At 46.6% G+C, this 27,222-nt stretch overlaps 2 protein-coding genes across 2 annotated transcripts in view; both read right to left on the reverse strand.

Moving 5' to 3' along the window:
• The window catches only part of hira (histone cell cycle regulator a), a 20,069-nt gene extending 8,522 nt beyond the window's left edge, over window positions 1-11,547 (reverse strand). Inside the window, 11 exon segments of the mRNA XM_065962563.1 lie at window positions 565-712; window positions 829-899; window positions 1,103-1,216; window positions 1,293-1,468; window positions 2,053-2,205; window positions 2,460-2,555; window positions 3,077-3,171; window positions 3,320-3,410; window positions 6,738-6,848; window positions 7,746-7,808; window positions 11,287-11,547. Of these exon segments, the coding sequence (XP_065818635.1) occupies window positions 565-712; window positions 829-899; window positions 1,103-1,216; window positions 1,293-1,468; window positions 2,053-2,205; window positions 2,460-2,555; window positions 3,077-3,171; window positions 3,320-3,410; window positions 6,738-6,848; window positions 7,746-7,808; window positions 11,287-11,323 (1,155 nt within the window). The 5' untranslated portion in view covers window positions 11,324-11,547.
• A 573-nt stretch (window positions 11,548-12,120) lies between these two features.
• slc2a8 (solute carrier family 2 member 8) lies at window positions 12,121-27,080 on the reverse strand. Its single transcript, XM_065952119.1, has 8 exons — window positions 26,874-27,080; window positions 25,763-25,862; window positions 18,028-18,239; window positions 16,984-17,133; window positions 16,521-16,629; window positions 16,003-16,179; window positions 14,909-15,054; window positions 12,121-14,797 (listed from the first exon to the last, which is right to left on the reverse strand). The coding sequence occupies exons 1-8, from the start codon at window positions 27,030-27,032 to the stop codon at window positions 14,651-14,653; spliced, it is 1,200 nt and encodes a 399-aa protein (XP_065808191.1). The 5' UTR covers window positions 27,033-27,080; the 3' UTR covers window positions 12,121-14,650.
• Window positions 27,081-27,222: the final 142 nt, after the last annotated feature.

The raw sequence follows: 27,222 nt of genomic DNA on the forward strand, positions 1-27,222 counted from the left end.
GTAAATAAATAAATACATGTGTAAATAAATAAATAAATAAATAAATGTGTAAATAAATACATGTGTAAATAAATAAATAAATGTGTAATTAAATATATAAATAAATAAGTGTAAATAAATAAATAAATGTGTAAATAAATATATAAATAAATAAATAAATGTGTAAATAAATACATGTGTAAATAAATAAATAAATGTGTAAATAAATATATAAATAAATAAATGTGTAAATAAATAAATAAATGTGTAAATAAATATATAAATAAATATATAAATATATTAATAAATAAATGTGTAAATAAATAAATAAATCAATGTGTAAATAAATAAATAAATGTGTCAAATAAATAAATAAATAAATGTGTAAATAAATACATGTGTAAATAAATAAATAAATGTGTAAATAAATATATAAATAAATAAATGTGTAAATAAATAAATAAATGTGTAAATAAATATATAAATAAATAAATGTGTAAATAAATATATAAATAAATAAATGTGTAAATAAATAAATAAATGTGTAAATAAATATATAAATAAATATATCAATTAATAAATAAATATCGAGAAGTTTGAAGTAAAAACAACAGGTTCATGTCTAACCTTCTCCTCCTCATTCAGGGGGTCTCCCAGTTCATCCAGGGAGAAGTCCAGGTAGGCCACGGTGCCGTCCATCGAACACACCAACATCCCCAGACCTGTCACAGTCCTGACACACACACACACACGCACACACGCACACACGCACACACACACACACAGATGAGGGGGACGTAGCAGTGACATCATGTGTGATCTCTGAGAGGTCACTTCACAAAAACTCACCAGGAAATGTCCATAATGGATTTATCAAACAGATCGTGGATGACCACCAGAGGGCGCTTCAGAGAGGTCAGCTGAAGAGAAGAAACAGAACACATGAGTGATGTCATGACCTCCATGTTTTCCTTCTAAACTGTACAGTCACACTCATAGAGGTTAATGATTGGACTCATCAACAGATGTTTGTTTTTTAAAAACATGTGTGCACAAACTTCAGGCACAAACTTCAGGCCACCCCTAAATCTGTTTTTACTGATCAAACAAAGCGTGCACCAACCCAGACGGACAGCGAGCGGTCTTTGGAGCCCACAGCGCAGCAGCAGTACGGACAGCCGGGTTTAGGAGCGCTGCCGTTCTTCTGCTTCTTCTTGAAAATCTTTGGGTTGAATTTCTGCAGAAACATTCTGTTAGTGAGCAGAAAGATTTTAGAAGAGCTTCAGAGAACGTTTGTTTAAAAACATCTTTACCACCACAGTGACAGCTTTACGGTGGCCCACAAAGTCCATGTTGGTCTTCCAGCCGTCTCTCTCCACGATCTGAGCGGTCGGACCAGAGTTGTTCATGGCGTGAGCCGACACCAGATACTGACCGTCTGGAGACCAGGACAGACGCAGGACGTGGGTCGTCCCTCCACACTGAGAGAGAGAGACAGAGAGAGAGAGACAGAGAGAGAGAGAGAGGAGAGAGAGAGAGAGAGAGAGAGAGAGAGAGAGAGAGAGAGAGAGAGAGACAGAGAGAGAGAGAGAGAGAGACAGAGAGAGAGAGAGAGACAGAGAGAGAGAGACAGAGAGAGAGAGAGAGACAGAGAGAGAGAGAGAGAGAGACAGAGAGAGAGAGGACAGAGAGAGAGACAGAGACAGAGAGAGACAGAGAGAGAGAGAGAGAGAGAGAGAGAGAGAGAGAGACAGAGAGAGAGAGAGACAGAGAGAGAGACAGAGAGAGACAGAGAGAGAGACAGAGAGAGAGAGACAGAGAGAGACAGAGAGAGAGAGAGAGAGAGACAGAGAGAGAGAGACAGAGAGAGAGAGAGACAGAGAGAGACAGAGAGAGAGAGACAGAGAGAGACAGAGAGAGAGACAGAGAGAGAGAGAGAGAGACAGAGAGAGAGAGACAGAGAGAGAGACAGAGAGAGAGAGAGAGAGAGAGAGAGAGAGAGAGAGGATTATTGTAAACCCTGAGTGGTGATTCGTCTACATTCAGATCATGTGATGTGTTTGTACCTCGCTGAAGGTTTGGTGATGTTGGCGTCCATCTGCCAGTCCACCGTCCTCCACACTTTGAGGCTGTGGTCGTCGGCCTGAGAGGCGATGTATTTCCCCACCGGGTCCCACGTGAGACCTTTGACCAGCCCGGTGTGTCCTCGCAGACACGTCACCATCTCTGCAGAGACAAAACAGATATCATTCAACAGCTCACAGCGGACACTGTTCAAGAATCATCCCGGTTAATGAAGGTGGCCTTGTGGGTAATGTGGCCTTGTGGGTAATGTGGCCTTGTGGGTAATGTGGCCTTGTGGGTAATGTGGCCTTGTGGGTAATGTGGCCTTGTGGGTAATGTGGCCTTGTGGGTAATGTATGCATATTTAAATCAGCTGTGATGCTGCAGACAGAGAGACCTCCTTCAGCGTCTCCTACCTGGAAACTTGCGAGCGTTCCAGATGACGATGGTGTTGTCCACGCTGCAGGAGGCGAGCCACACGTCGTGAGGAGACCACGCCACGTCCATGACATCTGCAAAGCAAACACACCAACACTGACCGAGGGACGACATGACGGATGTCTGGATTTCTTGTTTTGACAACGAGTAGTTCCCAGTCAAACTTTTCGATCCCACATTTTTCAGGATGAATGGAATAAAGAACTACAGAAGCTTTAAGAGAACTACAAATCATCCGCCATATTTCTTTATCCAAAAGCTGCTGCGGGTGAAAAACTGAAATTAGTGGATCATTCATATTCACAGGTCGGTTTGTCAAGTCCTTTTGGTCACTAACAAAGATGCAAAAGTTTCTGTCTCTCATAAAAAGACAGAGCGGATATTTCAAAGTTCATCTGAAACCGTTCTGTCATGTGGAGTGTGTTTGTGTAAAGTGTCCCTGCAATGTTCGCTGATTAAAACAACAACGTACTCTCTACTGGCTCTCTAGGACTTCTGTTCTTGTTGCCGTGGTAACAAAACAGGTTTCCATATTGTTTGATCTTTACTATCAAAGTTGAAAAAGTGAGCATGGTGACGTGTGTGTGTCTCTTACCTCCCGTGTGGTTCCTCAGGATGGTCACACAACGCCACTGCTCAACGTTAGCCAGCTTACTGCTCGACCCAAACACCGTGCTGGGACCGATAAATCTACAAAACACACACGATCAAACTTTAAAAACACAGTGACCACGACCAGCGCAGATCTACTTCACTTAGTGTGTGTGTGTGTGTGTGTGTGTGTGTGTGTGTGTGTGTGTGTGTGTGTGTGTGTGTGTGTGTGTGTGTGTGTACATACGCAGCTCTCTTCCACACCATGACCAGCTTGTCGTCTCCTCCTGATGCCAGGTACAGGCCGTTGTTGGACCAGCGCACACAGTTCACACACGCTGCAGAGACAGAGACAGAGACACACACAGACACACAGACACACAGACACACAGACACACACACACACACACAGACACACACACACAGATAAAAAATTGTAAATGTCATTTGTCATTTTTTCCGTGTAAGTCTCCCCTGGAGCAGATCAATAAGTCTCCCCTGGAGCAGGTCAATAAGTCTCCCCTGGAGCAGATCAGTAAGTCTCCCCTGGAGCAGATCAATAAGTCTCCCCTGGAGCAGGTCAATAAGTCTCCCCTGGAGCAGGTCAGTAAGTCTCCCCTGGAGCAGATCAATAAGTCTCCCCTGGAGCAGGTCAATAAGTCTCCCCTGGAGCAGATCAATAAGTCTCCCCTGGAGCAGATCAATAAGTCTCCCCTGGAGCAGGTCAGTAAGTCTCTCCTGGAGCAGATCAATAAGTCTCCCCTGGAGCAGGTCACTAAGTCTCCCCTGGAGCAGATCAGTAAGTCTCCCCTGGAGCAGGTCAGTAAGTCTCTCCTGGAGCAGATCAATAAGTCTCTCCTGGAGCAGATCAATAAGTCTCCCCTGGAGCAGGTCAGTAAGTCTCCCCTGGAGCAGGTCACTAAGTCTCCCCTGGAGCAGGTCACTAAGTCTCCCCTGGAGCAGATCAATAAGTCTCCCCTGGAGCAGGTCAGTAAGTCTCCCCTGGAGCAGATCAATAAGTCTCCCCTGGAGCAGGTCAGTAAGTCTCCCCTGGAGCAGATCAGTAAGTCTCTCCTGGAGCAGATCAATAAGTCTCTCCTGGAGCAGATCAGTAAGTCTCCCCTGGAGCAGATCAATAAGTCTCCCCTGGAGCAGATCAATAAGTCTCCCCTGGAGCAGGTCAGTAAGTCTCCCCTGGAGCAGATCAGTAAGTCTCCCCTGGAGCAGATCAATAAGTCTCCCCTGGAGCAGATCAATAAGTCTCCCCTGGAGCAGATCAGTAAGTCTCCCCTGGAGCAGATCAGTAAGTCTCTCCTGGAGCAGATCAATAAGTCTCCCCTGGAGCAGATCAGTAAGTCTCCCCTGGAGCAGATCAATAAGTCTCTCCTGGAGCAGATCAATAAGTCTCCCCTGGAGCAGATCAGTAAGTCTCTCCTGGAGCAGATCAATAAGTCTCCCCTGGAGCAGATCAGTAAGTCTCTCCTGGAGCAGATCAATAAGTCTCCCCTGGAGCAGATCAGTAAGTCTCTCCTGGAGCAGATCAATAAGTCTCCCCTGGAGCAGGTCAGTAAGTCTCCCCTGGAGCAGATCAGTAAGTCTCCCCTGGAGCAGGTCAGTAAGTCTCCCCTGGAGCAGATCAGTAAGTCTCCCCTGGAGCAGATCAGTAAGTCTCTCCTGGAGCAGATCAATAAGTCTCTCCTGGAGCAGATCAATAAGTCTCCCCTGGAGCAGGTCAGTAAGTCTCCCCTGGAGCAGGTCACTAAGTCTCCCTGGAGCAGATCAATAAGTCTCCCCTGGAGCAGGTCAGTAAGTCTCCCCTGGAGCAGGTCAGTTAAGTCTCCCCTGGAGCAGATCAGTAAGTCTCCCCTGGAGCAGGTCAGTAAGTCTCCCCTGGAGCAGGTCAGTAAGTCTCCCCTGGAGCAGGTCAGTAAGTCTCCCCTGGAGCAGGTCAGTAAGTCTCCCCTGGAGCAGGTCAGTAAGTCTCCCCTGGAGCAGGTCACTAAGTCTCCCCTGGAGCAGGTCAATAAGTCTCCCCTGGAGCAGGTCAGTAAGTCTCCCCTGGAGCAGATCAGTAAGTCTCCCCTGGAGCAGGTCAGTAAGTCTCCCCTGGAGCAGATCAGTAAGTCTCCCCTGGAGCAGGTCAGTAAGTCTCTCCTGGAGCAGATCAGTAAGTCTCCCCTGGAGCAGGTCAGTAAGTCTCCCCTGGAGCAGATCAGTAAGTCTCCCCTGGAGCAGGTCAGTAAGTCTCCCCTGGAGCAGATCAGTAAGTCTCCCCTGGAGCAGGTCAGTAAGTCTCCCCTGGAGCAGATCAGTAAGTCTCCCCTGGAGCAGGTCAGTAAGTCTCTCCTGGAGCAGGTCAGTAAGTCTCCCCTGGAGCAGATCAATAAGTCTCCCCTGGAGCAGGTCAGTAAGTCTCTCCTGGAGCAGGTCAGTAAGTCTCCCCTGGAGCAGATCAGTAAGTCTCCCCTGGAGCAGATCAATAAGTCTCCCCTGGAGCAGATCAATAAGTCTCTCCTGGAGCAGGTCAGTAAGTCTCCCCTGGAGCAGGTCAGTAAGTCTCCCCTGGAGCAGATCAATAAGTCTCCCCTGGAGCAGATCACTAAGTCTCCCCTGGAGCAGGTCACTAAGTCTCCCCTGGAGCAGATCAATAAGTCTCTCCTGGAGCAGGTCAGTAAGTCTCCCCTGGAGCAGGTCAATAAGTCTCCCCTGGAGCAGATCAATAAGTCTCCCCTGGAGCAGGTCAATAAGTCTCCCCTGGAGCAGATCAATAAGTCTCCCCTGGAGCAGGTCAGTAAGTCTCCCCTGGAGCAGGTCAATAAGTCTCCCCTGGAGCAGATCAGTAAGTCTCCCCTGGAGCAGGTCAGTAAGTCTCCCCTGGAGCAGGTCAATAAGTCTCCCCTGGAGCAGGTCAGTAAGTCTCCCCTGGAGCAGATCAGTAAGTCTCCCCTGGAGCAGATCAATAAGTCTCCCCTGGAGCAGATCAGTAAGTCTCCCCTGGAGCAGATCAATAAGTCTCCCCTGGAGCAGGTCAGTAAGTCTCCCCTGGAGCAGGTCACTAAGTCTCCCCTGGAGCAGGTCAGTAAGTCTCCCCTGGAGCAGGTCACTAAGTCTCCCCTGGAGCAGGTCAGTAAGTCTCCCCTGGAGCAGGTCAGTAAGTCTCCCCTGGAGCAGGTCACTAAGTCTCCCCTGGAGCAGGTCAATAAGTCTCCCCTGGAGCAGGTCAGTAAGTCTCTCCTGGAGCAGGTCAGTAAGTCTCCCCTGGAGCAGGTCAGTAAGTCTCCCCTGGAGCAGGTCAGTAAGTCTCCCCTGGAGCAGGTCAGTAAGTCTCCCCTGGAGCAGGTCAGTAAGTCTCCCCTGGAGCAGGTCAGTAAGTCTCCCCTGGAGCAGATCAGTAAGTCTCCCCTGTGCGCCCTCAGAACGCGAAGCAGGAAGGTTAACACTCGGCTTACACTCAGTTCAGCGGGTTGTCTCGTCTGATCTGAGGTGGAACATTTGAAGCTTTATTCATCTCTAAATAAATAGTATGTGTTATTTTTGATCAGAGATGATTGAATGCGTGTCTCTAAAACATTTTGAAATAACCGGTTACACGTGTACACCCCTAATTTCTACATTCAAGCGTCTTGTGTTTCAACATGAAGACTGGTCTCGGGGAGGCTGGTTACCTAGGTGATTGTCCATCTGGCAAAGCATTTTGGGAATATTCTCGTTCTTCTCGTCCTCCTCTCTGAGGACCGGCGCCATGTTCCAGATCATCACCTTTCCAGAATCCTCTCCTGAAAACACGCAGTAAAAAAGTTTTAGTTTGGCTGATCAAGAATTCTTTGCACACGTCACTCCGCTCGCTCTCAGTTACTGCTCGCATCAGATTTAAATCTCTGCTGCTCGCTTACAGAAACGTCTCCTCATGGTCTAAAAACTCTCTGATCCTCCATGACAAACGTCTCATGATCTAAACTCTCTGATCCTCCATGACAAACATCTCCTCATGATCTAAACTCTCTGATCCTCCATGACAAACATCTCATGATCTAAACTCTCTGATCCTCCATGACAAACATCTCATGATCTAAACTCTCTGATCCTCCATGACAAACATCTCATGATCTAAACTCTCTGATCCTCCATGACAAACGTCTCATGATCTAAACTCTCTGATCCTCCATGACAAACATCTCATGATCTAAACTCTCTGATCCTCCATGACAAACGTCTCCTCATGATCTAAACTCTCTGATCCTCCATGACAAACGTCTCATGATCTAAACTCTCTGATCCTCCATGACAAACGTCTCATGATCTAAACTCTCTGATCCTCCATGACAAACATCTCATGATCTAAACTCTCTGATCCTCCATGACAAACGTCTCATGATCTAAACTCTTTGATCCTCCATGACAAACGTCTCATGATCTAAACTCTCTGATCCTCCATGACAAACATCTCATGATCTAAACTCTCTGATCCTCCATGACAAACATCTCATGATCTAAACTCTCTGATCCTCCATGACAAACATCTCATGATCTAAACTCTCTGATCCTCCATGACAAACGTCTCATGATCTAAACTCTCTCTGATCCTCCATGACAAACGTCTCATGATCTAAACTCTCTGATCAGTTCAGCGGGTGTAATGCAAGACAATATATATAATATCGTGCTGATCTTACCTTGACCACCGGTTGCAAACTTCGTTCCATCAGGGTGGATGTCAACAGAAAATATGGGTTTGCCTGTGAAACACAAAACGTGTATAAACATTAAGGGCAGACCGGACGAGCGATAACACTGGAGAACAGAAGAACAAACGTCATATTTAAACATAATGTGAGACATTATAATTACAAGAAGCTCAGCGGGTTTGAAACAGGATTCAAACTGGAGAAACTAAAATGTATTTAAAGAAGAAAAACTGTTAGTGATGCGTCTCTTTATGTACATCGATTAAATGTTAAACAACAATCACAGAAAGACGCGATACCGGGGCGGTGGAGTTGGGGGTGGGTAACTAGGGACGTAGACATGCACCTACTCGACTCGTCCTGATTGGTCAGCTGATAGAAAGGCGTTTGATGTAACCCAGCACTTTTCTGAAAAGTTCAACTGAAAAAGGCGCCGGGCGTCATCCTTTTTCCATCGGGTTGTATGGTAAGGGTATATTTTAATATTAGGATGTATTTATATCAAATGTGTTTTCACCTCTAAATTAATTTAATTTTGTAACAAACAACTTGAATCTGCTCAATTTATCACAAACACCACAAGTACCATGGAGCAATCAGATTTACAAGAGGGGTGTACAGACAGTGGTCTGTCTGTCTGTCTGTCTGTCTGTGTGTGTGTCTGTCTGTGTGTCTGTCTGTGTGTCTGTCTGTGTGTGTGTCTGTCTGTCTGTCTGTCTGTCTTTGTGTCTGTCTTTGTGTCTGTCTGTCTGTCTTTGTGTCTGTCTGTCTGTGTGTCTGTCTTTGTGTCTGTCTTTGTGTCTGTCTGTCTGTCTGTCTGTCTTTGTGTCTGTCTGTCTGTCTGTCTGTCTTTGTGTCTGTCTGTCTTTGTGTCTGTCTGTCTGTCTGTGTGTCTGTCTTTGTGTCTGTCTGTCTGTGTGTCTGTCTTTGTGTCTGTCTGTCTGTCTGTCTTTGTGTCTGTCTGTGTGTCTGTCTGTCTTTGTGTCTGTCTGTCTTTGTGTCTGTCTGTCTGTGTGTCTGTCTTTGTGTCTGTCTGTCTGTCTGTCTGTCTTTGTGTCTGTCTGTCTTTGTGTCTGTCTGTCTGTCTTTGTGTCTGTCTTTGTGTCTGTCTGTCTGTCTTTGTGTCTGTCTGTCTGTGTGTCTGTCTTTGTGTCTGTCTGTCTGTGTGTCTGTCTTTGTGTCTGTCTGTCTTTGTGTCTGTCTGTCTGTCTCTCTGTCTGTCTCTCTCTCTGTCTGTCTGTCTCTCTGCCTGTCTGTCTCTCTGCCTGTCTGTCTGTCTCTCTGCCTGTCTGTCTCTCTGCCTGTCTGTCTGTCTCTCTGCCTGTCTGTCTGTCTCTCTGCCTGTCTGTCTCTCTGCCTGTCTGTCTCTCTGCCTGCCTGTCTGTCTCTCTGTCTGTCTGTCTCTCTGCCTGTCTGTCTCTCTGCCTGTCTGTCTGTCTGTCTCTCTGCCTGTCTGTCTCTCTGCCTGTCTGTCTCTCTGCAGGGCAGCATTACATTAAGTGGGGAAACTTTTTATGGTTGATCACAAAATCTTGAGCAGCTTTAAGATCAGTTTCATTTCTAATGTGCAGTTAGTCAGGATTAAAATGTGTGTCAACAGAACCTCTGACATGTTGGCGTGTTGGCGCGTTGGCGCGTTGGCGCGTTGGCGCGTTGACGCGTTGGCGCGTTGACGCGTTGACGCGTTGGCGCGTTGGCGCGTTGACGCGTTGGCGCGTTGGCGCGTTGACGCGTTGGCGCGTTGACGCGTTGACGCGTTGACGCGTTGGCGCGTTGACGTGTTGGCGCGTTGGCGCGTTGGCGCGTTGGCGCGTTGGCGCGTTGGCGCGTTGACGCGTTGGCGCGTTGACGCGTTGACGCGTTGACGCGTTGACGCGTTGGCGCGTTGACGCGTTGGCGCGTTGGCGCGTTGACGTGTTGGCGTGTTGACGTGTTGACGTGTTGACGTGTTGGCGTGTTGACGTGTTGACATGTTGACATGTTGACGTGTTGACGTGTTGACGTGTTTCACTTTAAAAACAGCTCAGGTCATTCTGAGGGGGATCATCCTGCAGGTGGGTCATCCTGAGGGGGATCATCCTGCAGGTGGGTCATCCTGAGGGGGGTCATTCTGAGGGGGATCATTCTGCAGGTGGGTCATTCTGAGGGGGGTCATTCTGAGGGGGATCATTCTGCAGGTGGGTCATTCTGAGGGGGGTCATCCTGCAGGTGGGTCATTCTGAGGGGGGTCATTCTGAGGGGGATCATTCTGCAGGTGGGTCATTCTGAGGGGGGTCATTCTGCAGGTGGGTCATCCTGAGGGGGGTCATTCTGAGGGGGATCATTCTGCAGGTGGGTCATTCTGAGGGGGGTCATTCTGAGGGGGATCATCCTGCAGGTGGGTCATTCTGAGGGGAGTCATTCTGCAGGTGGGTCATCCTGCAGGTGGGTCATCCTGCAGGTGGGTCATTCTGCAGGTGGGTCATTCTGAGGGGGGTCATCCTGAGGGGGGTCATTCTGAGGGGGGTCATCCTGAGGGGGGTCATTCTGCAGGTGGGTCATTCTGCAGGTGGGTCATTCTGAGGGGGGTCATCCTGCAGGTGGGTCATTCTGCAGGTGGGTCATTCTGAGGGGGGTCATCCTGCAGGTGGGTCATTCTGAGGGGGGTCATTCTGAGGGGGGTCATTCTGAGGGGGGTCATTCTGCAGGTGGGTCATTCTGAGGGGGGTCATTCTGCAGGTGGGTCATTCTGAGGGGGGTCATCCTGAGGGGGGTCATTCTGAGGGGGGTCATCCTGAGGGGGGTCATTCTGAGGTGGGTCATTCTGCAGGTGGGTCATTCTGAGGGGGGTCATCCTGCAGGTGGGTCATTCTGCAGGTGGGTCATTCTGAGGGGGGTCATCCTGCAGGTGGGTCATTCTGCAGGTGGGTCATTCTGAGGGGGGTCATCCTGCAGGTGGGTCATTCTGAGGGGGGTCATTCTGAGGGGGGTCATTCTGAGGGGGGTCATTCTGCAGGTGGGTCATTCTGAGGGGGGTCATTCTGCAGGTGGGTCATTCTGAGGGGGGTCATCCTGAGGGGGGTCATTCTGAGGGGGGTCATTCTGCAGGGGGGTCATTCTGAGGGGGGTCATCCTGCAGGTGGGTCATTCTGCAGGTGGGTCATTCTGCAGGGGGGTCATTCTGAGGGGGGTCATCCTGCAGGTGGGTCATTCTGCAGGTGGGTCATTCTGCAGGGGGGTCATTCTGAGGGGGGTCATCCTGCAGGTGGGTCATCCTGCAGGTGGGTCATTCTGAGGGGGGTCATCCTGCAGGTGGGTCAGGGTATCCGAGCTAGCCGGGGGGGCTAACAGGCTAGCTGTGGTTAGCAACGTGAGTACACTTTGAAGATGGAGGAGAGATTCTGAAGTTAAACAGGTTAAAAACACTTTGAAGTCTGGAGGGAGACAAACAGGTGAAACTACACTCGAGCAGCAGCATGCCTCCCGTATCAGTTGACCCCCCTCCCGACAACAAAAGCCCAAAGTCCCACAGATTCCTGCACAAGCTTACCGTTGTGGCTCACCCAGCTCGGCTTCAGCAGCTTCATTCTTCACGATTTATTTTCCTTTTTCTCTTCAATTCAACAACAATCCATCCGGGTACCCGCTCGACCCGCTCGACCCGCTCGACCCGCTCGACCCGCTCGACCCGCTCGACCCCCTCTCTTTGTCTCAAACTCTGTCCGACACTTTGTTGTTTTTGTGCTTCAACTCCATCTCTGCAGCAGCTGCATCCCCGGCGGCAGACGGACGATAGACGAGGTGACACCGGGTTGGCCTATGAGGAACTGTTTCCGGTGTTATGTCGAGAAATGCTTCCCTCCCGAAGTAAACACGGAAGTACGTTTGAAAACGGTATACATGTTATGTGTAGGGGCTGATCTGTGCTGACAAAGTATCTGAAGTTTGTACTTAATAAACGTGAAGTGTCCTTATTGTTCTGTAGACGCGTTTTTATAAGTCTGCATGAACATGTTCTGTAAACAGTGTTGAACTGTGAAGTGTCTGTAGATTAAATGTCCGGGTGGATACAAAACACTGCAGCTTCGTATTTTAAGGGTGAATGCAAAAGTCGGCAGTGAAGAAATCAGGCTGCCACAGTTTGTCCTGCAGGGTTCATGCAATTATCGGCAGGGGTGCATTTCTCGGCGTAACACCTGTATTTTTTTTTACCGCGGACAGGAAACGTTCAGGGCCGCTGTCACAATAATTCCTTAGGGCAGGAACTTTCACATTTCTAACAAATATCATGGAAACAAAAATCCCAGAAGTATTTCCCACGATTCTGTTTTCTTTTTCGACTACAATGAACACATCTTCAAAACACTACACGTCACGCATCTGCTAAACTTGACGAATACAGCTTTATTTTGAAAAGTCAAACACACTCAATGCGCATGCTCAGAATTCAAACTTTTAAGGAAACGTCTTTTCCCACCGAAATATTTATTTAGATTGTACAAATTTACAAAAATATGGCAACATTTAATTTCTGTTCATATCTTAAAGATTGTAAATGGGAACAACTTTAGTTCTCAAACTAAAAATATAAAATGAAATAAAGATAATGGAAATCTATGGAAAAGAGAGCGTGAGATTTTAATGAAATTATAATTAAGTTTTTTATTGCATTATTTTTTTTGTGGTTGTTTTCTGCTCTGCTTTATTTGAATGATGTCTGAAATGTCATTGGTGATCATTTTTTATTCTATTTTCTACTTCAATAAAGTGGAAACTTGCATCACTAACTTTGTCACCGTTATCTTCTGTATCTGACACGTCTCTCTTTGTGCTTTCATCACATAAATGTTTTCTGTATATAAGTCCATATTTTATATCAGCAGCACGTTGAGCTTCAGGACTGAAAAGACACTGAAAGAAGCTGGAGGAGGAAATGTTCTCTTTGGTGGCTTTGAAGGTTCTCCTTTTATTCCCACAAAGACGAGGAAAGAAAGAAGACACAGTCACGTGAGCTGAGATAAAAGAAGACCTGAGTCGATGTGTTTTCTTGACTCCTGAACATCACTTAAAGGTTGTTTCTACAAACATTACATTCAGATATCCCAGATGTATGAAGGAGTGTTAGTGCCACACAGGTCGCTCAAGCTTGTGACAGTTCAGAATAATAATTTGAACCATACCCTCGTTTAAATCGTATTATAAATGAACGGTTTTATTCTCAACATTTTAGAACGTTTTCTTTAACGTGGCGCTAATCCTCCGTCGTAAAAAAAGTAAATAATCACATAAAAACAAGCGTTCTCATCCTGTTGAGGAGGTTACAGTTCAACGTTTGTAGTTCTTCTAATCAGCCTGAAGGTTTACAAAAAGTGAAATATTTCTGAGTCTGTTTATTTCCTGTGGGAGACGATCCTGATCATAGTCAGAATTTCTGTTTATTTTTCTGATATGGATTTTTTTTTAAACTTCTGCAAAAATTCATATTTTCTAAAATATTTGTAACATTTTTTCCATCTCAAATGAAGTCAGAACTCGAACCTCTCTCTCTTAAGTCTGACAGGATTCCTTTTTATGAAATCTTTTTTCAGACTTTAAAGTCGGACTTCTTTCTACACCTTTTCCTACTTCAGACTTCACATGAACGAATGTAAACTTTTAAACTAACTGTAAAGCACAGTCGCTGTAAACACACTCAACCCTCCTTTTGTTTGAGTTTAACTGATAAAACAAAAAAACACATTATTCTTCTCAAACAGAGAACTTACTCCTGACTCAGACTATGTAAACATGGACTCTGCACCGTGAACCAATCACAGGGAACAAACGTCACCACCCCCTCCCACTGGCTCCAGGTGAATCTTCCTGATCATCAGCTCACTCAGCCCTCCTGAGGGGGACGGAGTCGTGGAAGAAGCTGTAAAACAATCTGAACATGTTTTATATTTGAGATCGTTTATTTCCTGATCAGATGCGGAGCACAAGACACGATCCGCAGGCGGCACAAAGACGGGGAATATCAAACATTTGGAAAAGAGCGCCGGTGATGTCATCAGCGCCTTTCTGAGAAGTTAAATGATTTTCAACTTGAGCGCTCGGACAAAAAGAAGGCGGCGTGCTAGGAAAGAAAAAAAGACGCTGGGCGCTGCGTCCGCTTTCAGCTGAGAACTCTCTCTGCTGCAGGTCCCTGAAGTGTGTCCACTAAAGGATTAGTTTTCATCAATCAAAGAGACACAGCTTTACTTTTATCTTGGTTTTTTTCTACAGCTGTCAGTTACCCGTCAAAACACCGATGACTCATTCAAGCCCCAAAAAAACATTTTAGATTAAGTCCCGGGTTTAAAAAGTACCACATCACCCTCCAGAGTGTTTCTAATCATATCTTTATACATGAGGGTGAATAGTAGAAAAAAACACCCCCTCCAAAAGAATCAGAAAGTTCACCATGAAAATGTGTGGCGCCGGCGTGGAAGTGCCTGAGACGGACGCACGACTATCAACCAATCAGACGTGATCACTTCAGGCTCCAAACACAAACACCAGGGCGTCACGTCTTTAAGGTGAAAACAGTGAGCATCAAAACCCTCGTGGAGCGGTTGTGAACTTCACGTTGTTTCCATGACAACAGAAACCCTCAGGAAGAGAGGGTCACGATCGGTTGTGAACTTCACGTTGTTTCCATGACAACAGAAACCCTCAGGAAGAGAGGGTCACGATCGGCGTCATTTCAGACTCAACAAAGGGTTAAAAAAACGCATGTGCAACGTCCTGAGGAAGACGAGGTCGTAGATTTAAAAGTTCTTTTGGACAGGTTTGATTTAAAAACATTTAAATTGAATGTGCAGGGAGGGGCCCGTCACGGTCCCGCAGGGAGGGGCCCGTCACGGTCCCGCAGGGAGGGGCCCGTCACGGTCCCGTCACGGTCCCGCTGTCCCTCTGAACGTGTCCTCGATCTGTTCCAGCGTCTTGCCCTTTGTTTCTGGGATGAAGGCGATGGTGAAGGCGACGTTGAGGGCGCACATGGAGGCGAACAGCCAGAAGGTTCCAGCGCTGGTGAGAAGACCCTGGAGGAGGTCAGAGTCACAGGTCAAAGGTCAAAGCAACAAAAGCACAAGTCGTGATCACAAAATAACTCGATCGAGAGAAAAAGGTGGAGTTTCTCGTGGAGGACTCACCATCATGTCCTGGAAGTTTTTGGTGATGATGAAGGCCATGCTCCAGTTGGTGAGGACGCAGGCGGCGCTGGCGACCCCCCTGACTTTGGCGGGGAAAATCTCTGACATCACCAGCCACGGGATCGGACCCCAACCAATAGCGAAACCTGAACACAGAAACATTTATTAAAGTCACGTTGTTTTGGGAACTCAAAGTAAAGATCCTCCTGGATTCAATATTCACACAACAAGTGAAATACATTCAGTCAGATGATGACGTGAGGTTCTGGAGAACTGAAGGTCCAATCAGTGAGCTGTGTAGAGAGTGAGATGATAAAGGTATCTTACTCTCTGATCATTAAGGAAACATGTTGAAGTGCTGGCTTCTCTGACAACAATGCAGCAGCCAGTATGTCCTCCTTCTAACTTTAGATTCTGCTCCTGAATGCTCTGGATTTGTTTGGACCAGAGAAGGTAGGCGCTTTTAAGACCCCCCACACGGCCGTTTTGGACGCCCCTCGGTTTGTCAGATATGAGAGCAGTTATCAGGTCAACAGGTGTTGCAGTGATGGAAGCGGTCAAGAGAAGTGGTTCAGATAGAAGTGATTGTACCCGACCTAAAAAGCCTCTGCATGTTTCTAATAAGCTCCACGAGCAGAAACGTGCTCAAACTAGGATCAATATTGGAGATGCTTTTGAAAAATGGAGAGAGGTTAGAACACAGAAAGGTTTACAGACCCATGCAGAGCTGGATAAACACTGAAGAATTTAGACTGCAGTACCCATTTTAACCACCAGGGGTCAGAGTTACATACTGCTCCTTTAAGTATTCAAACTACTTTTGAAGAAAAATCTCTAAACGTTGCTGCTCTACTTGTTATATTTTTAAAGCTGGTGACAGATTTACAGATGTGCAGCTGTGAAATAACAGGAACAACTAAATATACCTGATGAGAAGGGAAAAAGTAATTCAGGCTTCACACAGAGAGAGGAAACGTTGACTTTCTATTTAACAGCTGTTCAGTCGGTGTGAGGCTGTACAGTTCACTTCTCTGCAGCTCTGTGACCTCCAAACATAAACACATATGAAGACTGTCCGCCTCTGGACTGGTCACCTGTGATGAAGACAGCCATGCTGACCAGGGCCAGCCAGGCCAGGTCCAGGTGGGGTTCCGGAGCAGCCGAGGTCTGGACGTCCAGAAGCAGACCGCTCTGCAGGGTCATGCTGGGCTTCGGCGGCGTCAGATAGAAGTAAACCCCGAACGCTGTGGTGCTGATCGCCATGGCAACACCTGGATTAAAAAACAACAAAACACACAGAAATAAGTCTCTTCTTCTGCTGCAGTAAAAGAACGTTTTAGACGGTTTTATGCATCTTCTTGATGAAACCGTCGACCATGGAGCTTTGAGGTTCAGACTCATCTTTGCGTATGATCCGGTTGGCCGGCCTGCATCGTTTACTCACAGACTAAATCACCCGATTGTCCTTATTTATAATAATAACATTAAAATTAACTTAACTTTATGTCCTTAAAAAAGAGCGGACATGACAGAGATATCAGTCTGAGGGAGGAGAGAGGAAGGGGAATCACGTGCAGCATGAAGTTAATAAATCAGATTTGAGTTTATATACCGGAGATGATGAGAAGGATTTTCCTCCCCGCTTTGTCCATGATCAGAGCTGCCACCGCAGTGAAGACCACCTGAATGGTGCCCACGATCACCGAGGCCAGGTCGCTCTCCTGGAAAACAAAAACAACACGTTCGCAGACGTTGTGTATGCAGTTACAGAGCGGGGTCAGGGGTCAGGGGTCAGGGGTCAGGGGTCAGGGGTCAGGGGTCAGAGTTTTGTTTCACATTAAGCTGTTTGCCCTTCACATTTTGTTTTCCAGCTCCTCCTCCTGGGGGACTTGGAGGCGTTCCCAGGTCAGACGGGATCTATAATCCCTCCAGCGTGTTCTGGGTCTGCCCCGGGGTCCTGATCAGATCCCTGAACCACCTCAGCTGGCTCCTTATATAAATGATGTGAAGGAGGAGCAGCTCGACTCTGGTTTAAATGAGACTGACATTAGAGAGAGCCCCCCCCCCCCCCTCACCTTGAAATGTGCCTGTTCAAATATGGTCTCAGCGTAGAACATGATGGCATTGATCCCCGTCATCTGCTGAAACACCATCAGCATGACGCCGATGATCAGAGGCTTGTAGACTCCGGGGTCCTTCAGGTCGGACATCTGGAAACTGGAACCCTGAGAGAGAAAACAAGAAAGGCTTAACGATGTTTTCATTCTTCATAGATAAAAAAAATTAACGTTTCTGAATTTTTACGGTAGATTTCTTCAGCTGCCGGCATCAGAAGAAGACTAGAGCCCGACCGATGACTCGACCATCCAGAGACTACTGCTATCGTTTTATTTAAATCGCAGATTTAACCAGATATAATCACGATATCGGGTCAAAGAACTACCAACCTACGATCATAGAGTGTCACAGCGACGTCTCTGATTGGAGGAGCGCGATGTTACCATGGCAATGTTACCATGGCAATGTTACCATGGCAATGTTTCCCGCCCCACAGCGCTGTATGCGAACAGATAGTTAGCTAGTGAATGTGCTAACCTCACCATGCGGCTGTGACTTTATTTATTTATTGATTTATTTATTTTACAGGGACGTTGTATATTAATAAACGTTTTGGTAAATATGCCAAAAGGCTAATTTTCAACAATGAACCAAAAAAACAAATGTAATAACTACAAGATATTACAACATGTGCATTAACAGTATAAACACGATAACGACGACTTAAGTTACATTTAAGAAGAAGAGGGATCATTAGCAATGCATTGTGGGATGTGTAGTCCATCGACTCTGGACGATGACACGGTACACAGTCTTGTACCTTTGAGGTTTTCTCCGTGTTTTGACGCTGTTTTTTTTCAGAATGAAATGTTTTATAGTCATGAGTATTGGGGTAGCTGGTTGTCATGGTAACAGGCTTCAATCTCTTGATATAAAGATTTAATGAAATGTAAACAGAGGTTAAGAATAGGGAAATATACTTCCAGAAACCAGAGCCGCCGTAAAGTGGGCGGTGACTGTTGAGCTGTATTTAAGCCCCTCCCCCTCAGCCACAGACTCACCTGATCATCACAGGCGTCCTCGATGCGAGCACACTCCCATTCGACGGCCGCGTCCGGCCCTCTCAGGAAGCGCAGCGCCTCCTCCGCCTCCCGCCTCTTTCCCTGTGACAGAAGGAAGCGCGGCGTCTCGGGCATGAAGCACATGCACACCATCAGCAGCGTCGGCGGGATGGAGCTGCAGATCGCCAGCCAGCGCCAGTCCAGGAAGAGACCTGCAGGGCGGGTTTCATGTAAAGACAACGGAAAGTGAGTCAGATATCAACGTGTCACCATGGTAACGTAACTCGTTCACCGGGGTTTGATTCTTGACGATGTCTGAAGAAGATCTGAAACGTTGTTTTTGTAATCAAAGAAGCTGCTGGGAGCTTTTCATTCTGGATTTATGATCCTGATCCTGTGATGTGTGGACGTGATGTTTTTCTGTATCTTCATATTGAATCTTCTCTGTGATTGTTAACGGTTCCTTGTCGTGATTTTAAAATGTTCCATGTTCATGTTTCGCTTGATTGTGATGCTTTGATGTCGTCTGTGAAGAACTTTGAAATCGTATTTTGTCTGAAATGTGGCGTAGAAATAAACTCGGCGACTGTCTGCACTCATCACATCCACCTTCACGTAACATGAGATGATGGCATCATTAAACATCGAAACTTCATTCTTCAAAGACTCAAAACAAACATCTGCACACTGAAATCTATGAGCAGCCTGCTTTCAACACAAGTCCAGCCTCTGACAGGGCAGATAGCCAATCATAGTTAAGGACTTTGGAGTGGCACCTGGGGTGGCCAATAAGATTGCCAGTGTCCCCATGCCCCCAGATGGAATAATAAATATAGCCTGAGACACTTGAAGACGTCAGCTTGTCTTCTGTCTGTGACTGAAGGCTGCAGGACACAGAGCAGCTTTGTCCAGGTTTCCTCACGTCTATAAATATGTCTCTGCTGATCTGATTGTTCCACAGCAGCCTGTTCGTTAGTTTGGATTAGAGAGCTTTTAAACAATTATTTCTCTACATAACGTGACTGACCCCACGAGTCCCCCCCCCCACTGTCACAGCAGGGGGAGGGCAAAACCTTTTCTTTTAAATGTGTTTTTCCTGTGGCTCAGTTTGTAGAGTTCTCGCCTCTCAACCTGACGGTCAAGGGTTCGATCCCCTGATGAGCATCATGTCCGATGTGTCCTTGGGCGAGAAACTCCTGAATTGCTCCCTCTGCTTCAGTGGTGGTGTATGAATGAATGAGTTACTTCTGATGGATGATACTACATCGTGATCACTACCATCAGTGTGTGAATGGATGAGTTAATACTGATGGACTCTTTACTCAGCGGCCTCTACCATCAGTGTGTGAATGTGTATGAATGGATGAGTTAATACTGACGGACTCTTTACTCAGCGGCCTCTACCATCAGTGTGTGAATGTGTATGAATGGATGAGTTAATACTGATGGACTCTTTACTCAGCGGCCTCTACCATCAGCGTATGAATGGATGAGTTAATACTGACGGACTCTTTACTCAGCGGCCTCTACCATCAGCGTATGAATGGATGAGTTAATACTGACGGACTCTTTACTCAGCAGCCTCTACCATCAGCGTATGAATGGATGAGTTAATACTGATGGACTCTTTACTCAGCGGCCTCTACCATCAGTGTGTGAATGTGTGTGAATGGATGAGTTAATACTGACGGACTCTTTACTCAGCGGCCTCTACCATCAGTGTGTGAATGGATGAGTTAATACTGATGGACTCTTTACTCAGCGGCCTCTACCATCAGTGTGTGAATGTGTGTGAATGGATGAGTTAATACTGATGGACTCTTTACTCAGCGGCCTCTACCATCAGCGTGTGAATGGATGAGTTAATACTGATGGACTCTTTACACAGCGGCCTCTACCATCAGCGTGTGAATGGATGAGTTAATACTGATGGACTCTTCACTCAGCGGCCTCTACCATCAGTGTGTGAATGGATGAGTTAATACTGACGGACTCTTTACACAGCGGCCTCTACCATCAGCGTGTGAATGGATGAGTTAATACTGATGGACTCTTTACTTAGCGGCCTCTACCATCAGCGTGTGAATGGATGAGTTAATACTGACGGACTCTTTACTCAGCAGCCTCTACCATCAGTGTGTGAATGTGTATGAATGGATGAGTTAATACTGACGGACTCTTTACACAGCGGCCTCTACCATCAGTGTGTGAATGGATGAGTTAATACTGACGGACTCTTTACACAGCGGCCTCTACCATCAGCGTGTGAATGGATGAGTTAATACTGATGGACTCTTTACGCAGCGGCCTCTACCATCAGCGTGTGAATGGATGAGTTAATACTGATGGACTCTTTACGCAGCGGCCTCTACCATCAGCGTGTGAAAGTGTATGAATGGATGAGTTAATACTGACGGACTCTTTACTCAGCAGCCTCTACCATCAGTGTGTGAATGTGTATGAATGGATGAGTTAATACTGACGGACTCTTTACTCAGCAGCCTCTACCATCAGTGTGTGAATGTGTATGAATGGATGAGTTAATACTGACGGACTCTTTACTCAGCAGCCTCTACCATCAGTGTGTGAATGTGTATGAATGGATGAGTTAATACTGACGGACTCTTTACTCAGCAGCCTCTACCATCAGTGTGTGAATGTGTATGAATGGATGAGTTAATACTGACGGACTCTTTACTCAGCAGCCTCTACCATCAGTGTGTGAATGGATGAGTTAATACTGATGGACTCTTTACTCAGCAGCCTCTACCATCAGTGTGTGAATGGATGAGTTAATACTGACGGACTCTTTACTCAGCGGCCTCTACCATCAGCGTGTGAATGGATGAGTTAATACTGATGGACTCTTTGCGCAGCGGCCTCTACCATCAGCGTGTGAATGGATGAGTTAATACTGATGGACTCTTTACTCAGCAGCCTCTACCATCAGCGTGTGAATGTGTATGAATGGATGAGTTAATACTGACGGACTCTTTACTCAGCAGCCTCTACCATCAGCGTGTGAATGTGTGTGAATGGATGAGTTAATACTGACGGACTCTTTACTCAGCAGCCTCTACCATCAGCGTGTGAATGTGTGTGAATGGATGAGTTAATACTGACGGACTCTTTACTCAGCAGCCTCTACCATCAGCGTGTGAATGTGTGTGAATGGATGAGTTAATACTGACGGACTCTTTACTCAGCAGCCTCTACCATCAGCGTGTGAATGTGTGTGAATGGATGAGTTAATACTGACGGACTCTTTACTCAGCAGCCTCTACCATCAGTGTGTGAATGGATGAGTTAATACTGACGGACTCTTTACTCAGCGGCCTCTACCATCAGCGTGTGAATGGATGAGTTAATACTGACGGACTCTTTACTCAGCGGCCTCTACCATCAGCGTGTGAATGGATGAGTTAATACTGATGGACTCTTTACTCAGCGGCCTCTACCATCAGCGTGTGAATGGATGAGTTAATACTGACGGACTCTTTACTCAGCGGCCTCTACCATCAGCGTGTGAATGGATGAGTTAATACTGACGGACTCTTTACTCAGCGGCCTCTACCATCAGCGTGTGAATGGATGAGTTAATACTGATGGACTCTTTACTCAGCGGCCTCTACCATCAGCGTGTGAATGGATGAGTTAATACTGATGGACTCTTTACTCAGCGGCCTCTACCATCAGCGTGTGAATGGATGAGTTAATACTGACGGACTCTTTACTCAGCGGCCTCTACCATCAGCGTGTGAATGGATGAGTTAATACTGATGGACTCTTTACGCAGCGGCCTCTACCATCAGCGTGTGAATGTGTATGAATGGATGAGTAAATACTGACGGACTCTTTACTCAGCAGCCTCTACCATCAGCGTGTGAATGTGTGTGAATGGATGAGTTAATACTGATGGACTCTTTACTCAGCAGCCTCTACCATCAGCGTGTGAATGTGTGTGAATGGATGAGTTAATACTGATGGACTCTTTACTCAGCAGCCTCTACCATCAGTGTGTGAATGGATGAGTTAATACTGACGGACTCTTTACTCAGCGGCCTCTACCATCAGCGTGTGAATGGATGAGTTAATACTGATGGACTCTTTACTCAGCGGCCTCTACCATCAGCGTGTGAATGTGTATGAATGGATGAGTAAATACTGACGGACTCTTTACTCAGCAGCCTCTACCATCAGCGTGTGAATGTGTGTGAATGGATGAGTTAATACTGATGGACTCTTTACTCAGCAGCCTCTACCATCAGTGTGTGAATGGATGAGTTAATACTGACGGACTCTTTACTCAGCGGCCTCTACCATCAGCGTGTGAATGGATGAGTTAATACTGATGGACTCTTTACTTAGCGGCCTCTACCATCAGCGTGTGAATGGATGAGTTAATACTGACGGACTCTTTACTCAGCAGCCTCTACCATCAGTGTGTGAATGTGTATGAATGGATGAGTTAATACTGACGGACTCTTTACACAGCGGCCTCTACCATCAGTGTGTGAATGGATGAGTTAATACTGACGGACTCTTTACACAGCGGCCTCTACCATCAGCGTGTGAATGGATGAGTTAATACTGATGGACTCTTTACGCAGCGGCCTCTACCATCAGCGTGTGAATGGATGAGTTAATACTGATGGACTCTTTACGCAGCGGCCTCTACCATCAGCGTGTGAAAGTGTATGAATGGATGAGTTAATACTGACGGACTCTTTACTCAGCAGCCTCTACCATCAGTGTGTGAATGTGTATGAATGGATGAGTTAATACTGACGGACTCTTTACTCAGCAGCCTCTACCATCAGTGTGTGAATGTGTATGAATGGATGAGTTAATACTGACGGACTCTTTACTCAGCAGCCTCTACCATCAGTGTGTGAATGTGTATGAATGGATGAGTTAATACTGACGGACTCTTTACTCAGCAGCCTCTACCATCAGTGTGTGAATGTGTATGAATGGATGAGTTAATACTGACGGACTCTTTACTCAGCAGCCTCTACCATCAGTGTGTGAATGGATGAGTTAATACTGATGGACTCTTTACTCAGCAGCCTCTACCATCAGTGTGTGAATGGATGAGTTAATACTGACGGACTCTTTACTCAGCGGCCTCTACCATCAGCGTGTGAATGGATGAGTTAATACTGATGGACTCTTTGCGCAGCGGCCTCTACCATCAGCGTGTGAATGGATGAGTTAATACTGATGGACTCTTTACTCAGCAGCCTCTACCATCAGCGTGTGAATGTGTATGAATGGATGAGTTAATACTGACGGACTCTTTACTCAGCAGCCTCTACCATCAGCGTGTGAATGTGTGTGAATGGATGAGTTAATACTGACGGACTCTTTACTCAGCAGCCTCTACCATCAGCGTGTGAATGTGTGTGAATGGATGAGTTAATACTGACGGACTCTTTACTCAGCAGCCTCTACCATCAGCGTGTGAATGTGTGTGAATGGATGAGTTAATACTGACGGACTCTTTACTCAGCAGCCTCTACCATCAGCGTGTGAATGTGTGTGAATGGATGAGTTAATACTGACGGACTCTTTACTCAGCAGCCTCTACCATCAGTGTGTGAATGGATGAGTTAATACTGACGGACTCTTTACTCAGCGGCCTCTACCATCAGCGTGTGAATGGATGAGTTAATACTGACGGACTCTTTACTCAGCGGCCTCTACCATCAGCGTGTGAATGGATGAGTTAATACTGATGGACTCTTTACTCAGCGGCCTCTACCATCAGCGTGTGAATGGATGAGTTAATACTGACGGACTCTTTACTCAGCGGCCTCTACCATCAGCGTGTGAATGGATGAGTTAATACTGACGGACTCTTTACTCAGCGGCCTCTACCATCAGCGTGTGAATGGATGAGTTAATACTGATGGACTCTTTACTCAGCGGCCTCTACCATCAGCGTGTGAATGGATGAGTTAATACTGATGGACTCTTTACTCAGCGGCCTCTACCATCAGCGTGTGAATGGATGAGTTAATACTGACGGACTCTTTACTCAGCGGCCTCTACCATCAGCGTGTGAATGGATGAGTTAATACTGATGGACTCTTTACGCAGCGGCCTCTACCATCAGCGTGTGAATGTGTATGAATGGATGAGTAAATACTGACGGACTCTTTACTCAGCAGCCTCTACCATCAGCGTGTGAATGTGTGTGAATGGATGAGTTAATACTGATGGACTCTTTACTCAGCAGCCTCTACCATCAGCGTGTGAATGTGTGTGAATGGATGAGTTAATACTGATGGACTCTTTACTCAGCAGCCTCTACCATCAGTGTGTGAATGGATGAGTTAATACTGACGGACTCTTTACTCAGCGGCCTCTACCATCAGCGTGTGAATGGATGAGTTAATACTGATGGACTCTTTACTCAGCGGCCTCTACCATCAGCGTGTGAATGTGTATGAATGGATGAGTAAATACTGACGGACTCTTTACTCAGCAGCCTCTACCATCAGCGTGTGAATGTGTGTGAATGGATGAGTTAATACTGATGGACTCTTTACTCAGCAGCCTCTACCATCAGTGTGTGAATGGATGAGTTAATACTGACGGACTCTTTACTCAGCGGCCTCTACCATCAGCGTGTGAATGGATGAGTTAATACTGATGGACTCTTTACTCAGCGGCCTCTACCATCAGTGTGTGAATGTGTAGGTGTGACCTGCGGTGTAAAAGAGCTTTGAGGAGTCTGAAGACTAGAAAAGCGCTTTATAAGCTAAAGTCCTGTTAGCATTTACGTGAGGTGGTAAGATCACCCTGCAGTCATCACAGCCTGTTTCACCTCTTCACATGGAGTTTTTTTACCTATTAGACTTCAAATATGTAAGAAAAAAAGAGCCTGCTTCACCGGAGGCTTCCTCCCGTCTCCAGTGTATGATGTATGAACTGCACGTTAAAGAGCCATGTAACCAAACTGATAGAACTCAGTGTCGTCTAACAGGAGACATCCCCCCTCATGTGACAGCAGAGTGAGAGGCATGCAGCTAACACGATTAGCTGGAGGCAGCAGTTTTTCTTTCTCTCTCAGTAAATAGCCTGCCCTAAAGGCAGGACTCTGATCCTATCTGAGGATGACCACATGACGGTTAGGTTTTTATCATCTCTGTTTCACAACCTTTGATCCAGACGTTTGAAAAAAACAAAAAGCATGCAGTCACAGGAAGTTTGAAAGGAGTTATCTTTAGTGTAATCACAGAGAGCACAGAGTGTTTGTGTTTGTTTTAGAGAACAGTTTGTGTCGCTGCTTTCGTAACATCTGATGCTGTAAAGCTGAAGGGTACATCATGAACGCCTCTCAGTCATTTACAGCTCGTAAACGTCTGCGCCAGAGGAGCCTCGAGACGCCATCGGATGCTCGTTTTTAATAACTCAGAAAACAACCTGATGGAATTGAAGGGCTTAACGACGTGACGTTACCATGACAACGATATGAATGAAAAACTACAGGAAGTTATTCCAAACACATGCAGTGAGTTTCTAAAAGGCTCGGTTTTGAGTTTTAAATTTGATGTGAGCAGAAACTGAGAGTCAGTGGAGGGAGATGAACAGAGGAGAGGCCTGATAATAATCATCACTGTTATAATAAAGTAAACACGAGAATCTGTGGTGAGGTGGTGAGGTCCTTTGTGTCTTTTAGAGTTCACATCACCATGACGATGAGAGTCTTTAAGCTAGCTTTACGTACCTGCTAGATAAACTCCCATGATGCCTAGCACCACCATGAGCTGCACACAGGAGCCTAACGTCCCACGTACTCGCTCGTGAGCCATCTCAGAGATGTAGAGCTGTGAGGAGAGAGAGAGGAGGAGGAGAGAGAGAGAGAGAGAGAGAGAGAGAGAGAGAGAGAGGAGAGAGAGAGAGAGAGAGGAGGAGAGAGAGAGAGAGAGAGAGAGAGAGAGAGAGAGAGAGAGGAGAGAGAGGAGAGGAGGAGAGAGAGAGAGAGAGAGGAGGAGAGAGAGCGACAAAGAGAGAGAGAGAGGAGGGGGAGAGAGGAGAGAGAGAGGAGAGGAGAGAGAGAGACAGAGAGAGAGAGAGAGAGAGACAGAGAGAGAAAGAGAGAGTTAGTCTTTACATAAAACTGATGAGCTCAGAAACACGAGATTCAGAAAACGTTCTGTGATCATTCTAATCATCAAAAGGGACTGATGAAAACATGGAGAGAGAGAGAGAGAGAGAGAGAGACAGAGAGAGAGGATGAAAACATGGAGAGAGAGAGAGAGAGAGAGAGAGAGAGAGAGAGAGAGAGGATGAAAACATGGAGAGAGAGAGAGAGAGAGGATGAAAACATGGAGAGAGAGAGAGAGAGAAGGATGAAAACATGGAGAGAGAGAGAGAGAGGATGAAAACATGGAGAGAGAGAGAGAGAGAGAGAAAGAGGATGAAAACATGGAGAGAGAGAGAAAGAGGATGAAAACATGGAGAGAGAGAGAGAGAGAGAGAGAGAGAGAGAGAGGATGAAAACATGGAGAGGAGAGAGAGAGAGAGGATGAAAACATGGAGAGAGAGAGAGAGAGAGAGAGGATCAAAACATGGAGAGAGAGAGAGAGAGAGAAAGAGGATGAAAACATGGAGAGAGAGAGAGAGAGAGAGGATGAAAACATGGAGAGAGAGAGAGAGAGAGGATGAAAACATGGAGAGAGAGAGAGAGAGAGAAAGAGGATGAAAACATGGAGAGAGAGAGAGAGAGAGAGGATGAAAACATGGAGAGAGAGAGAGAGAGAGACAGAGAGAGAGAGAGAGGATGAAAACATGGAGAGAGAGAGAGAGAGAGAGAGGACCGCCTGCTGCTTGTTACCCGGGACGACCAGCGACGTGACCCCGCTGGCGAGGCCGGTGAGCGCTCTGCCGATGTAAAGCATCCACACGTTCTGAGCGGCGATGATGATGGTGAAGCCGAAGACGAACGGCAGCGAGCAGAACATCAGACTCAGCTTCCTGCCGATCTTCTCCACCATCCATCCACCGAGCAGACCGCCAAGCGCCGCTCCAACCGTCACGATGGACTGAGGAACAAACAGCGAGCTGATGAAGACCTTCTGATGTCATTAAAGTCTGACTTACTGAGACTGTCTGAATAAATCAAGTTAAAGCTCCATATCAAATTTGTTCCATGGTGGCTCAGTTCAAGAGGGCGGCCAGGGTTCG

This window comes from Labrus bergylta, chromosome 2 (genome assembly GCF_963930695.1).
Source record: "Labrus bergylta chromosome 2, fLabBer1.1, whole genome shotgun sequence".
NCBI lineage: Eukaryota > Metazoa > Chordata > Actinopteri > Labriformes > Labridae > Labrus > Labrus bergylta.

Bases quoted from the DNA above. Each gene is read 5' to 3' on its own strand.
- slc2a8 (XM_065952119.1), bottom strand. From the start codon at position 27,032: ATGGTGGAGAAGATCGGCAGGAAGCTGAGTCTGATGTTCTGCTCGCTG. The intron at 16,630-16,983 runs GTGAGGGGGGGG...TTTGTTTTCCAG, and splicing joins TTGAACAGGCACATTTCAAG to GAGAGCGACCTGGCCTCGGT. The intron at 15,055-16,002 runs GTGACCAGTCCA...TTCTGTGTTCAG, and splicing joins CATGGCTGTCTTCATCACAG to GTTTCGCTATTGGTTGGGGT.